Source organism: Pseudonaja textilis, chromosome 11 (genome assembly GCF_049901715.1).
Source record: "Pseudonaja textilis isolate UNSWEBS1 chromosome 11, rPseTex1.2, whole genome shotgun sequence".
In the NCBI taxonomy this organism is placed as follows: Eukaryota; Metazoa; Chordata; class Lepidosauria; order Squamata; family Elapidae; genus Pseudonaja; species Pseudonaja textilis.
This window is the reverse complement of record NC_142000.1, coordinates 19,356,056-19,371,513: the sequence shown is the minus strand read 5'-3', so window position 1 is coordinate 19,371,513 and position 15,458 is coordinate 19,356,056. Positions and strand designations below refer to the sequence as shown.

Here is a 15,458-nt window from a genome sequence, read left to right as displayed (position 1 = left end):
TTTTCAATTTGCCATTTGATGCAAAGACTATAGTGAGAATCTTACTTCTTGCAGGCATGATTTAGCAGTTTCAATCGTTGTTGTCTTGGGAGACTGCTATTCTCAACGTTGCCCAATTGTGTGCTGTATTCTCACAGGAACTTTATATCAGACTCTTTGGGACTTAATAGTTTCCTTGCTGGCAAGCAAACCCAGGTATTTTGTAAAAGGAATCCGATTTTTAAAACCCATGCTGAATTCACACATGGAGGGAGTCACAACACTTGTAAAACATTTAATTGGGAGAACAATCAAGACTACTTCATATTATTTTAGTAGATATCCCAATAGGCATGTACCCATGCACAAAAATCCAAGTAAAATATACATACAATAAAATCAAATACCATGCACTGTTAAAAACACCATCTAAAATTAGCGGAAGCACTCTGATCATTCAGAAGGTAAGAATCAAAATACAATTGCAAAAAATATATTGGAGACTGATTCAAACATGGATAGAACAAATGGTGGGAGAATGTATTCCATTTGAACCAGAATTTTTTCTTCTTGGAATAATATCAGAAAAATTTAAAAAGGAAATAATATATCTAATAGTGCACGTATTGACGACAGCTAGAATATTATATGCACAATATTGGAAAAATAAAATTATACCTCCAGAAACAGAAATAATGAGAATTATGGCATGTGCAGAATCTGATAGCTTAACTTTAGAAATAAAAGACACAGGAGAGTCTAAATATTACAAAACATGGAATGAATTTTATAAATGTTTATATAAGAGAAGACAAGGTCAAAATACTAGTAGTTATGATTAGATTAATTAGTAATTAATATTTTAATGATATTATAAATGATTAAGTAAAATAACAAGAATAAGTTGGATGTATTGTGTTGTATTTGTATAATTTAATTTTTTAAAAAAATTTAAAAAATCAAGATACAATTACAAGCCACAAAAAGCCCAGGACAATTGATGTTAATATAGATGCCCAGAGACCAACTCTGGGGAAGGAATTCCGTCACTGGGGTGGCGCCACAGAAAAAGCTCTTCCATCTTCACCTGTGAGATCCGTGTGTCTGCCATTCTTCAATGGAAGAAGAAGGGGAGGGGTGTATACAAGTAATCATTTTTGATGTTGCCTGAATATCCTAATTCTTGTACTTAATTTGTATGACCTTTACACGATTTACAACTGTGGGCTAGAGCCTGGAAACTTGTCACCTCCTGTAGAGATAGCAAGCGAAGGTGCCATAATAATTCCAGCTCCCAAAGAAACTTCCTGGGAATCTCTTCTCAACTACTTCCCAAAAAAGGTGTGTGTGTGTTGGGGGGGAATTAACATGTTGCTTCTTTGTATTGACAAAATATGCATAGGACTAAGGGGAGGAGGGATTCTAACTTCCTTTATTTAAGCTGCATGCCTGGAAGGATATCAGATCCTGCTTTGAAGGTGGACTTGCTGTCTTTCTTTTCAATAAAGGATTCCTTTTGAAATAGCCAGTTTCCAAAAGTTCATTCTTATCATTTGAAGGGGAGAGAGTCTGGTCCTTATATCACCACTTTTGGAGAACTTCATTAGATGATGTTAAAGTCAGAGCAGGAGATTCCATGCCGTCATATATCCCGATCTAAGGCCTTTCGGACTTCCTATATATCTTAGAGACTACATAAGGACTGGAAAGATACTGATTTAAAATCTCACCATTACGCTGAAGCTAGAGATAGTTCAGACCCAGTCAAAACTCAAAACTGAAATCTTAACAAAAGGTTTCTTATCCCTTTTCCTACTTCAAAGTAGACTTATATCGCTAACCCTGTGGCAAATCCCTAGAGCCAGCAAATTCAACTTGCGTAAAGGGCTTCATTTGCTCTCTAAATCGACCCAAATCTGCCCAAGAAAATACAGCATCTTCTCTAAAATGTTCGCCCAACATCCCTTTGGATCTTTCCAGGGTGAGACTTCTCCAAAGCTGCATCCCAATGTCATTCCTGTTGCTTTAGGATGAACTGTGTTGTTGAGCGAAGTTCACCCATTTCCCCCGGAATTAAAACCTGTGTACTGAACAGGTGTTAAGCGGGACAAACCTTTTGTCCAGCTGAATCTTGAATCGCTCCTTCAGTATTTTCGGCACTTCTTCACCTGTCAGGACCTTGCTTACTACTAGATCCATGTCATCCTTATATTTGGTTTCAATCAGCACCCACCCAATCAAAACTAGAACTCCATCCGTAGTCTGGAGGCTACAGACAGACTTCCTTAAAAACATAGAATTTGGATCAGTTTGGAGTTGTAAACAGGCCGGCTGGAAGTCATCTATTGTCTTTGGTTGCAAGGTAAAGAAGTAAATGTTCTTGCAGGTCATGTTTTTTACAACATCAGAGCAGAGAATTTTGTTCTCGGAATCCATCCTGAATTGCTTGCGCTTCACTTTGTGAAGGTACCACACTCCATCCTTCTCCGTGAAGCAGAAGATTCCTGGGGTCTGAGGTTGGTTCTTCTCAGAAATCAACTCCATCGGTTGCCACATCTGATAATCCGTCCCAAAACCACCATCAACAATGTAGGTTTTACCTTCAAGAATGACTCTGATCAAAAGATGAGTGAAATTTGGATAGTAGGCCTTTCGCTCTGGGTCATAAACGTGAGCACCTAAAAGATCAACTTTGTAGCCCATGATCTGGAAGGCCCAAAACAGAAGTTGGTTGTTTTCCAAGCACCATCCACCACGGTTGTGCTTCACAATTTTATCATACACTGATTCTAAATCCAGCTGAATGGTTTCGCCACAGTGGAGGCTGAGATTTTCAAAGGGCACTGCATGGATGTGATGTTGAAAAACCTCAGTTAAGGTTTCCAAGTCTATTTTGTCCTGGGAACCTTTGTAACAAATTCTTTCAAAATAATCCTTAATATTCATGATAGGCGTTTTTTTTGTGGGGGGGTGTCTTTGCAGACTGAAACAACTAGTTAAACTGGTTGTATAAAAATATCTCCGCCGTTGTTTTTATTTCACGGTTGCATGAAACCCCTGGAAAGTAAAGTCATATAATTATCCTTTGTATTTCTAATTTAGGACGTCATACAGAGCAAGAGTCATGATTCAGCCTTTTAACATTTTACCATTAAATTTAATGATGCAAACCAGTGTTTTTCAAACTCGGCAACTTTAAAATGAGTGCATGTCAACTCCATGGATGTCAGTTTCCCAATTGGTTGGGGGATTCTAGGAATTGACACCCAACTCATGTCAAAGTTGCCAAGTTTGCAAAACGTTGGTTTGCATCACTCCCACTCCCAAGAGAGACTTTTGGATTTGCAAAATGTGCAGATAATGTCTTATGGTTGATAGTTCGATAGCAGATCTCACCTCCTTCCTTCCCTGCTGCTTTGTATAGTTTTATCCTCTTTAACATCATGAGCTGCCCAGAGTTAACCCTGGGCAGCCGATAAATTTAATACACAAATTAATATGGGTTTTTTAAATTTAAAATTAAAACAATTCAGAGAAATATCCAGCAATATACGAGTGAAAACATACATGGTCTAGGAATGTCTACAGCCATGTTTCTCAGTTTGTCTAGTTTACCCTGATTTTAAGAATTGGGGGGGACACTTTAAGAGTTAGAGGAGATTGTTGGTAGCAAAAACAACATTGTGATTCTGCACAATCAACAGGTCTTGTTTCTTTCTCTGCACCTTTGTAAGGCTTTGGTATGGATGAAATTGTATCTTCCCACCCCTTACTTTGTTCTCATTCCATGCTCCAAACAGTTCACAATTGAAAACAAACAATGAGGCTACGGAAATCACCTTTTAATGTGCATTTCTCATATCATACATAATTTAGAAGCATTTAAATAAAGGGCGTTTGGAATCTAATGTTTGCTATTCCACACATTTCTGCTACCATATGCAGTTTTGCATGCAGGCATATTTTCCTTTCTCTTTGTAGGAACACAGCTCGCTTTTGTTATTTACCTCTTAGTGAAACCTGATAACAATACATGTTTTGCTGTTCAACTCTGGCTTTCTCCGGTTATTGTTCATTTGCCAATTTTCTGTCGCTTTCAATTCCTTCAGATGTTCCTTCACCCTGTTGCACCCACCCAAATACAGCGGAATTTCAGCTCTTAGAATTTTGCTTTATGCTTTTTTTTTTAAAACAAAAAGAAACTAAAATGGGCCCTGGAAGTCAGAATTTGTTCCTCCCTTCCTCATAGCAATGAACAAAAAAAGTTAGTCAAAACACCCAGGGAGGATACCCTGTGGAGTTCAATGAACAATCAAGCAGTGCTGAATTTTTGTTTTGTTTCCTGGCAGTGTTTTACGTGTACTTCAAACATGCCACTGTTGTGTTTAAAAAATAATTGAAGCAAAGCAAAGCAGTGTGGATGCCAAAAACTAGAATTTACAATTTCGTTGCCATGCCTCTTTGGGTATCCTCTCTAAACAAGGAGAGTCTAGACCAGGGGTCTCCAACCTTGGCAACTTTCAGACTTGTGGACTTCAACTCCCAGAGTTCCTCAGCCAGCAAAGCTGGCTGAGGAACTCTGGGAGTTGAAGTCCACAAGTCTGAAAGTTGCCAAGGTTGGAGACCCCTGGTGTAAAGGAACCAAACCACTGTAGAACCGTTATGGGGCAAGTTTTGTGTTCCTGTGATAGTTCCTTTCTCTCTCTCTCACACAGAATACAGATATTCCTCGCCTTACCACAACAGTGGAACCCAACATTTCTCTGGCTAAGCAAGGCAGTTGTTAAAAGGGCTTGCACCCCATTTTACCACCGTTTTTTTTGCGCCAGTTGTTAAACAAGCTTTGCTGGCTGAGGAACTCTGGGAGTTGAAGTCCACAAGTCTGAAAGTTGCCAAGGTTGGAGACCCCTGGTCTAGATGATGTTGATTTCTGATCTTCCTTCCATTATCCCCTCCAAAATTGTATCCATTAAGAGAAACATGTTTTGTATTTGGAAAAAAATATATATACATATATTTGGACGAAGATACAGAGATGTGAACAACCACCCCATCTTTTGGCCAGAGAAGCAATACGCAGCCTGGATTTTTCTCAACATTTAGAAGCATATATCAAAGATGAAAGAAGCAGGATTTAGCCAGGTCAGATAGTGAAGGTCTCTAGAACAGAGTAACAGTGTTAGAAGGGACCTTGGAGGTCTTCTAGTCCAACCCCTTGCAAAACAGGAGACATTATACCCTTCTGGACAAATGGCTGTCCAATTTCTTCTTAAAAAAAAAACAACCTCCTGTGATGGAGCATCCATAACTTTTGGAAGCAAGCTTTTCCACTGATCAATTGTTTTCACTGTCAGGAAGTGTCTCCTTAGTTCTAGGTTGCTTCTCTCCTTGATCAGTTTCCATCCTTTGCTTCTTGTCCTGCCTTCTGGTGTTTTGGGGAATAGTTTGACCCTCTCTTCTTTGTGGCAGTCGCTCAGATATTGGAACACGGATATCATGTCACCCCTAGTTCTTCTTTTCATTACACTAGACATACTCAATTCCTACAACTGGGAAAACTTGGACTTCAAAGAAGCAGAAAGAAAATGGCATTGTAAATTGAGCAGGTGGGCTTTATCTTGGCAAAGGCTGAATAGTGGGGCAGCATCTAGATTCAAAATTGCTACTCAATAGCCCCATTTTCTGGATTTAAATGAAACAAATTCCATTCCTACGAGAGATGGAGTAGTATTTGATGGCTCCACCTGCAGTAATTTTTAACTTACCCAGTTAATCATACCGTAGGAACACAGTTTGAGAGTATCTTTTCAACTTCCACGGGAGAGAAAGCATTGAATAGCACAAAAACACTAGAGAATTCTTGGAAGTTTGGCATTTGACCAAATCAATTATCAACAGGCACAAAGAGATAAACAACTTCTACATACCATTTAAAAGAGACAATCAAAAAGGAAACAAAAAGATCGAAACACCTCTCCACTAGCAACCAAGAGCCAAATGAGCAAAGATAAACACCAGGTTTAATACCGGACTAACAATCAAGCAGTAAACAATGCCCTAATCAAGGAATTAGCAATTCTGACAAACAATCAAAAGTAAATAACAGCCTAACCAAGGAAATGCCAAAAAGAAAACTATAGCCCCACCAACACTGACATGACAAGCCACTTGTATATAAACAGAGAGCAAATCCCAACTCCCTTCCAGCGCTGATGATGTTCCCTAGTTGGGTCATGAAATGTCTGCATGCAACCAACCAATCTCAGAGAGCACCAAAGACTCCATAGTTCTAATATCTTTATTTTTTATTTGATTTGATTTGATTTGTCATTCGCTTACAAGATAATAGGTATAAGAATATACTTGAGTAAGAATACAGGAAATGGGTATGAATAAATAGGGACAATAGGACAGGGAAAATAGGCACGACTGTGCACTTATGCACGCCCCTTACAGACATCTTAGGAATGGAGTGAGGTCAATAGTGGATAGTTTGAGGTTAAAGGAATGGGTGGGGTGGGGTAGATGATGTAATAACAGGGTCAGGTAGTGTATTCCAGGCATTGGCCACTCTGTTGCTAAATATATCCTTTTTTTAAATAGCAAAGGTGCAAAACCTTGCAATATATTGCACTTCATATGAAGAACCTACGGAAGATGCTGGTGGAATCTATTTCAGGAGAAGACACACAGTGCATCTGGCCTTAGCCAGGAAATCCCAATCGATCGATAAGTGTTCGATGTTACTGTCAGACCATCCAACAGCATTTTCTCTTAATCTGTCTGAAGCAGAAGACAAGGATGAAAGTTTGCCTCCACTGAAAAAAGCAAAGCTTTAACTCTTAAGGTGTAATGATTTGGGCTTCCTTCTTCACAGGTTTTGAACTTCTCACTCTGATGGATCCGCGGTGAGATTTCTTCCCAAGATGAGAAGAGAACATGCCTGACCAGCAGATGTCACCATAATTTCACTTGTTCGCTTTCAAAATGGATGTTTTGCTTTCGTTCTGTGGAAGGAATGCCTTTGAAAAGGCAGTTTCTGGGGACCATAAATGATTTAATGCGAATGCAGGAGACCAATTTTTCAGTTTTTCTTTCGTTTAGCGGGCCAAGGGTTGCATGTTCCATTCCAAATGGAAACTGCTATGAGCTGATTCAGGGTTTTATTTGTTTATTTATTTTATTTTTCAATTGCTTACAAGATAATAGGTATAAGCAGGGGTGGGATCTGACCGGTGTAACTACCGGTTTGTGATTTTACATTTCCAGGTCATGTTGTCCCAGTGTTGCTTCCATTCCCTATTATCTTGTCAGAGCTGAAGAAGCTTCTTGGATGAGAAGCAAAACATCTTCAAAAGAAAAACAAGAAGGCCCAGTTGCCTTCTGAAAAAGCACCTTTGGGACAACCATGGCCTGGAGGACTGAGAATCTCTACAGACTTATAGCTATACAATTTGGGATGAACATCCTCTGAACGGTGTAGGAGTAGGAATGGATTTCCAGAGGGGGAAAAAAATTGCAGACTACAGGAACCATTAGCATCACTCAGGTGACACTGGGGACACAGATAAACCTCCAAGTGCTTCAACGGCCCTCTAAAAGGATGCAAATGACCAGCTGTCTGCAAGGAGTATAAATCCTTCCATTCCCCACCATCCAGTCAGAGCTGAAGAAGCTTCTGGGATGAGAAGCGAAACGTCTTCAAAAAAATAAATAAATAAGAAGAAAGTCCAGTTGCCTCCTGAAAAAAGGACCTTTGGGACAATGTTAAAGGAAAATGAAGGTAAGACTGGTAAAGGAACACAAGAGATAGGACATGATGTCTCAGTCCTGGGTAAGGCGGGACTGAGAATAATCTTATCTGGATTACGGAAAATCTCTACAGTCTTTCCTCTAACATTGGCCAAGAAAGTGGCTTCCTGTTTGACTGGACATCCTTGGGTTCATCTTCTACCATTCCACTAGAATGGAGAATTATGCCCAACTGAGTCTATTTGATCCGGTGGTTGTAGCCGTTGCCTGAATCAACGCTTGAACTTTAAAAAAAAAAACCAATTATTTATTTGTTTTCCAACCACCTACACACTTCATTAATACAATTATACATTATGGCATGGATTTTAACATTGAAATACCAGGTGTGCAAGCAAGTGTGTGAACTGCTATCAGATTACAATGTGAGGGAAGGTTTAATTAAACCATCTCTCCCCAGACGTGGAGAGGGGGGGTGGGAATCAACAGCTGCACCCCATTATCTCCAGGAATTCGTGTTATGGGAGAAAAAGTCCAATTGGCATCAATGGAAGGTAAGGGTTTGATGTTTCGTTCCCGCTCCACATTTTAATTGCTACTTAGAGAGGGCAGGTTGCCCAAAGAATTTAGCTGGGGAGAAAAAATTTAAACTGTCTCCTTCCTCCTATGGCACTGTTCATAACAACACTTGCCTGCTCCTAGTGTTTCAGCTATTTCCCCCCCACTCCCAGAAAGTTCTATAACATGAATGTTAATTATATCATTAAAAGAACATTGCTTCCAGGCAATGATGGTAAATATTTATATATTTCCTTCTATTGCACCTGGGAGCATTCTGAGGGGCCTAATGTGGAGATCAAAGAGTGTTCAGTCACCCACGCCCATCCCTCTCCTCTTCTCCTTTGCTAGAAAGAAGCAATGAAAGTTCTTCCACCCTACCATCTTCTCTGGGGGGTCAATGGAAGAAAAGGAGAAAGTCTCCAGGGGTTCCCACTGATAAAGGGCTGGGAAGGCAAAGGGAAATGTTTCCCTTGTCTAGTTGTGTCCGGCTCTAGGGGCCAGCGCTCATCTCCGTTTCTTAGCCGAGGGAGCCAGGGTTGTCCAAAGACATTTTCTGTGGCCATGTGGCTAGCATGATTATACACCATAGCAAACGAAATGTTGTTCCTTTCCCACCAAAGTGGTAGCCGTTTACCTGCTTGCCTTTGCATGCTTTCGAACTGTTAGGTGGTCAAGGAGCTGGAGCAAGGGACGGGAGCTGACCCCATTGCACAGCGCTTGAGTCTCGAACCTGGGCTATCAGCTTTGCCAGTGGACAAGTTCAGCATCTTTAATCGCCGAGCCACCACGCTGTAAACCACCCCCAAATCTGACCCTTCGCTCCAATGTAAACAGCCATGGATTGGAAGACTATTTGGGTTCTTGAGCGGCCTTACTTAAAACAATTCAACACATGCTCAGAATAGCAATACTCGGGCGTATCTTGAGCCTTTGAAAATGTCCTACTCTGCGGACATTCCAAGGAGAACTGCCTCTGAGCACTAAGCAAGGAACTCCACTTATGCTTCTCCACATTATCCACGATCCTTATTTCTCCATGCAGTCAAAGAACAACAGAACAGCAACCCCGGTTTTGAACTCTCAGGAAGTCGGCAGGTTAGACTTTCCAGAGTGAGCCGTGAACCAAGTCCTGGTTTGAAGATGACTTGGAAAAGGAGATTGGACATCTATATGGTAAATCCAAAGCTTGCTTGAGGAGACGATTTCACACTCAGCTTGAGGAGGTGACTGAGCCACAGAATTTCTCACTCACCTTGTAAAGGTATTGTGCCCTTTTTCTTTCCTTACTTGTGTTGGCATGTTAATTTGTTTTGTTAAAGTGTTAATATTTCTTTTGCTTGAGTTGCAGTCACGGGTTCTGAGTTTTTGAGGTGGTCATGTATAGTGAAAAGCAGTATAAAAATAATGTACATATGAATTCTGAGAGACTTCTCTGCCATCATAACTTTCTCCTTCTCCTTCTCCTTCTCCTTCTCCTTCTCCTTTTCCTTCTCCTTCTCCTCCTCCTTCTCCTTCTCCTTCTCCTCCTCCTTCTCCTCCTCCTCCTCCTCTTCCTCCTCCTCCTCCTTCTCCTTCTCTTTCTCCTTCTCCTTCTCCTTCTCCTTCTCCTCCTCGCCCTCACCCTCCTCCATTATTATCACCATCATCACCCTCGTCTTCACAGCCTACCAGTTCATACCAACTTGATTCAATACTTTTGATTATAGGACACTTCCCAAGAATCTAGGAGTGGTTAAAGACAGTGTCAATAGATATAAATAGATATGGGTGCCGTTATTCACCTTTTGTAATATTGATGTAATGCAGATTTTTGTAATTGACGAGTTGCAATTCCATCCATTCATATTGTGCCTAAGTACTTTTCTAAATCTGGAAAAGTACTTAGGTACCATATGAATGTGTTGGCACCAAGCACACCAACCACAACTGGTATCACGCTGTTGTTGTTATTTATATATAACAGATTGATTTCCACAAATGAATTGAGGTCACAAATCCCATATTCAGAGAAAGCTACGCTCAGAGTACTAAATGTTCCATGGAAGTGTTCAGTCTATAAATCCAAACATGTTTGTGGTCCAAGATCACACACAGCGTATGTTCTTCTTTTCTTCCGTTCTTGCTTAAGGGCTTCCCAGTGTTCCTAAAATAAAGGTTGGCAAAACTGCGGTTCTTCTAGGCACTTTGGGTGTGTATATGATTTCCGTTCTCGTTACTTTTTTGGTTGAGGGTGGGAAAACTTTCAATATGTGCAAACTTGTTTAGCACTTGGCTTTAGGTTGCAGGTGTGCACACATTACAACTAGCTCTTATGTTTGGTGAATTTTTTTTCTCTTTCTCTTAAGGCACCCTGGCTGTCCAAATTCCTTGTTCTGATCTGCTGAAATAACTGTCTGTGACATAATTTACCCCCCACCCTCTCTCTCTGTATCTCTCTCCCTCTTCTCTAAATAACACAGTCCTAGGCTGCATTAACAGAGGGATAGAATCAAGATCAGTTGAGTTATTAATGCCACTGTATAATGCCTTGATAAGACCACATTTGGGACATTGCATCCAGTTTTGGTGGCCATGATATAAAAAGACGTTGAGACTGTAGAAAGAGTGCAGAGAAGAGCAACAAAGATGATTAGGGGACTGGAGGCTAAAACATACAATGTACAGTTGTGAGAACTGGGTATGTCTACTTTAATGAAGAGAAGCATTAGAGGTGACTTGATAGCAGACTTACAATATCTAAGGGGTCTCCACAAAGAAGAGGGGGCTCAACTTATTCTCCAAATCAGTAGGATAAGAAGCAACAGATGGAAACTAACCAAGGAGAGAAGCAACCTAGAACGGATGAGACATTTCCTAAAAGTGAGAACAATTAACCAATGGAACGACTTGCCTCCAGAAGGTGTGGGAGCTCCAGCACTGGAGAATTTTAAGAAAAGATTGGACAACCATTTGTCTGAAATGGTATAGGGTCCCCTGTTTGAACAGACAGTTGGACTAGAAGACTTCCAAAGTCTCTTCCAACTCTGTTTTTTGTTATTCTGTTAAGATGATAACGGAAAGAAAATAAGGGAAGGATAACAGATAACAGGTAATCAGTGTTAGAAGGGACCTTGTAGGTCATCTAGTTATGGTCAAACAAGACGGCTGTAAAGCACTGATAAGACCACACTTGGGACATTGCATCCAGTTTTGGTGGCCATGGATATAAGTCTAAATGCTATTGGTATTGCTATCTGTAGCAAAGAATTGTAGCTAGGAAGAAGATAGACATCTGCTCTTCTTTTACACTTATGTACGTTTATAGAAAACCTCAAACTCAACACATACTTTATCATATAGGCTCGCTTAACACATCCCCAGGTCATTTTGTTGCTGAGGTCAAAGTGGCCGTCCTTGAACAAAGGGTATTGTTTCAATCTGATATTGCAGAGTTGGAATTACGGTCACACTATTGACTTACCTTCTCAATGATTAAACGGGGACCAAAGTTCCTTATCGTGCAATCAACCCTCCAACAAATACAAAATGATGTCAAATCCAACCACCTTCTTGCAAAGAATAGCTTCCACTCTTTGAACACACAGCGTTGCTTTCTTCTTTTGTGATTCCTTTCCTGAAATTTATTGGAAGGTTTGGGGAAATATTGACTTCATAGCCTGGTTGACCACAATAATAATTTGAGGGGCTGCCACAGAGAGGAGGAAGGGGTCAAGTTATTTTCTAAAGCACCCGAAGGCCAGACAAGGATGGATGGAAACTGAACAAGGAGAGATTTAACTTGGAAATAAGGAGAAACTTTCTGACGGTGAGAACAATCAACCAATGCAACAGAAATTGCCCTCAGAAGTTGTGGGAGCACCATCACTTGAGACTTTCAAGAAGAGCCTGGACTGCCATCTGTCAGAAATGGTACAGGGTCTCCTGCTTGGGCAGGGGGTTGGACTAGATGACCTACAAGGTCCCTTCCAACTCTGATTATCTGTTATCTGTTACTATTCAGGATTAAGTTCTGCTCGTCATTTTGCGGGATTCAAGTCCTATTTTTCTTTTCTGGATTATTCCATGAACTATGCCTCTTGCATAACAATTCTGAACGCATGAATACTGCTGGAAGGGGCAGAAAATCTTTTCTTTTTTAAAAATTTCTTTCATTCAATCCCATTCCTTTTGTTTCAGTTCTCCGCTGTCATGACAATTAAGAAAGACGGATAAATTGAGCGCCACTCCATCTGCATATAGGTAAGTAGAAACCAGCCCGATTATTTGTAGGTTCCAGAAATAAATGGGTTGCATTGAGACATGGGGGTTAATCATAATGATACAATTCATCTTGGATCCTTAGGAATTCGGACCCAGTTTGTCTTTCTAAGTTTGACTCCCACAGTATAGCCATCCTCAAATTCACCCAGCGGATTTGAATCTGGTTGGGTCAACTCTTCCCTTATTGTTCAAGTTTAATCTGGTGGCAATCCTGTGAATCCGGTTCTACTATGAACTGTCCCCCTGATTTGAAAAAAAAATAAATAAAATTGATCTAATCCTATCTGTTTGTGTATAGGAAAAAGATAGTTTAAATAAGAATCCTGTTCCATTTGCAAACCGACGCACGAAAAAGTAGCGAACGCAGAAATACCCGGCATATTTCTGTATCGATGGAGGATCTGACCACAATCAAACCATACAATTCTTACTTCATCATTCGAAGCATCTGTTCAGATCACTGCCTTAATTCAGAGGCCATCAAATTGCATTTAGTCCGACTCTTCCTTACTGCCTGACTTGAAAAATTAGGGTCCCGCTAACCAGAGGTAATAAGTCTGATCCAATGCAGCCGTGTTCCCATTTTTCTGACGCTCTCCGCTAATCTTCTGATACGCATGCATACCCTGCGGTCTGACGCACGGCTAAAACCATCCGGGCAAGCTGGGTGAAGCGATTCCACAGATGGGCTCAGTCAGCAGTGCTCAAAATGCCACATGAATTCATACCGCGCCATAGCAACTCTCCTTGTTCATGTGAAAGGATTGCACGTATGAATTATGCTCTGGTTTTGCCGATGTTTGTGTTCTCTCATGTAATACATTCGGAAATGGAATAGAAACTTAGCTCCCTTTTGTGGGGCTCTTGATGCTTTCTGGATTTGGGGTTGTTGCTTTTTAACTGTAAACATTTCATTACCATACTAGGTAACATCGTCAGTGCTGGGAGCACTGAGGATGTAACTTCATTCAGGTCATGAAATGTCTGTAACAACCAAGCTTTGAGAGCACCGAGCATCCCTCATTTCAACCTTGACTACAAATATTCTCCTTTACCTCCCTTTCTCTGTCTGAAGCAATATTTTACAGCAGGTAATTATGATCCTAAGAGTCTGTAGAAATTTCTTTCTCATTACTAAGATATCCTTAACTTCCTTTTCCTTTGAAGTAAAACAACTTAAATGTCTGTTTGTTTTTACATGCATACACCAGTAGATGGAAAAAGATACTCATAAGTTGCATAACCCCTCCATTTTGGATGTTGGGCACATGAGAGTTTTGAAGTTTTTCCTCATTCTTCTTTTATTTTTGCACATAAAAATTCAATAAGTGATAAGAAACGCAATGTTACTTCTTAAAACGAGAATTGAATGTAGATTTAAACAATCCTGGTTTCTCCCCCACAAAGGAAACAAACTCCTGACCCTCTTAATTTCTTAAAGGAAGAGAAAGGAGAGGTTTAGAAAAGTAAACTCAACAAACCTTAATCTTTGAGGATACCTGTACCCGAATTGGTCCTTTTCTCCTGCTGGCTGTTGGAACACAAAGTGGGTTTTCCAAAATCCGGGAATTTTAAGAATAGTAGGTGTTGTGGGTGTGGCTTTCTAAAGAGGGATATTCAGGTTGACTAATTTGGTTATTGACTTTGGTCTAATAACCAAAGATCTTCCAGATTATGAACAGAGACGTTGTTGAGCTTGAAGAGCCTTAGTAAGGCCACACCTGGAATACTGCATCCTGTTTTGGTCATGAGGGTATAAAAAAGATGTTGAGACTCTGGAAAGAGTGCAGAGAAGAGCAACAGAAACGGTTAGGGGACCGAAGGCTAAAACATATGAAGAACGGTTGCGAAATTGGGTGCGTCTAGTTTAATGAAAAGAAGGACCAGGGGAGACATGATAGCAGTCTTCCAATATCTAAGGGGCTGCCACAAAGAAGAAGGAGTCAGCCTCCAACACACCCGAAGACCTGACAGGAAGCAATGGATGAGAACTTGTTTTCTCCTTATTTTTTGTTCTTATCATTTTTAAAAAAAAAAAATTGAGATGGAAAAGAAGTTCACTGTCAAGATGATAGATTGTGTCTTCTCTCCCCACCTCTTCCCAACCCAATGAAGAATGGTTGCAGGAATTGGATATTTTTGGTTTAATTAAAAAAAAGAACTAGATAGCAGTCTTCCAATATCCGAGGGGCTGCTACAAGGAATAGGGGGACAGCCTATTCCCCAGAGCCCCTGAAGGCAGGACAAGAAGCCATGGTTGGAAACTAATCAAGGAGAGAATCAACCTAGAATTAAGGAGGAATTTCCTGACAATGAAAACAATTAATCAGAGGAATGATTTGTTTCCAGAAGTTGTGGATGCTCTAACATTGGCAGTTTTTAAGAAGAGATTGGATAACCTTTTGTCTGAAATAGTAGAAGGTCCCCTGCCTAAGCACGGGGGTGTATGAGAAGATCTTCAAGCTCCTTTCCACCTCTGCTATTTTGTTACTCAACAGTCACTCATCATAAAAGTTTAAAATGCCATGAACTGTGCATTTCAAACATTTCTGAGCTGTCAAATGAAACCCTGTTCCAGTTTGTAAACGCCATAGTATGGTTTCTTCTTTTTTTACTCAGCCATAAAGGTCAGATCTTCCAATAGAAGAATTTCCTTGCGACACTAGAAAACATATTTAAGTCATCATAAAGCAACATTTCACCTCTATGGAATAGCGACAAGTGGCACTTATTCATTTTGCAATGATGGCTTGATGGAACGATTACCTTATTTTTCGTGTGTAATTAATTACTGAAGACTTTTATTTTTAAATAAGGTGTGTATTGTGATTGATATCTTTGAAATCAGGAGTGGTTTCTTCACTTGCTTTGGGAAGAATGCCAGTTCACATAGCCATCATGCCTAG

General features: G+C 40.3%; 1 protein-coding gene across 1 annotated transcript; it reads right to left on the bottom strand.

Annotated features, from left to right (window-relative positions):
- Positions 1–268: 268 nt before the first annotated feature.
- On the bottom strand, positions 269–14,087 carry LOC113445044 (arylamine N-acetyltransferase, pineal gland isozyme NAT-3-like). Its single transcript, XM_087940712.1, has 2 exons — positions 14,034–14,087; positions 269–3,036 (listed from the first exon to the last, which is right to left on the bottom strand). Exon 2 carries the CDS (start codon positions 2,923–2,925, stop codon positions 2,053–2,055), a length of 873 nt encoding a protein of 290 aa, XP_087796838.1. The 5' UTR covers positions 2,926–3,036; positions 14,034–14,087; the 3' UTR covers positions 269–2,052.
- Positions 14,088–15,458: the final 1,371 nt, after the last annotated feature.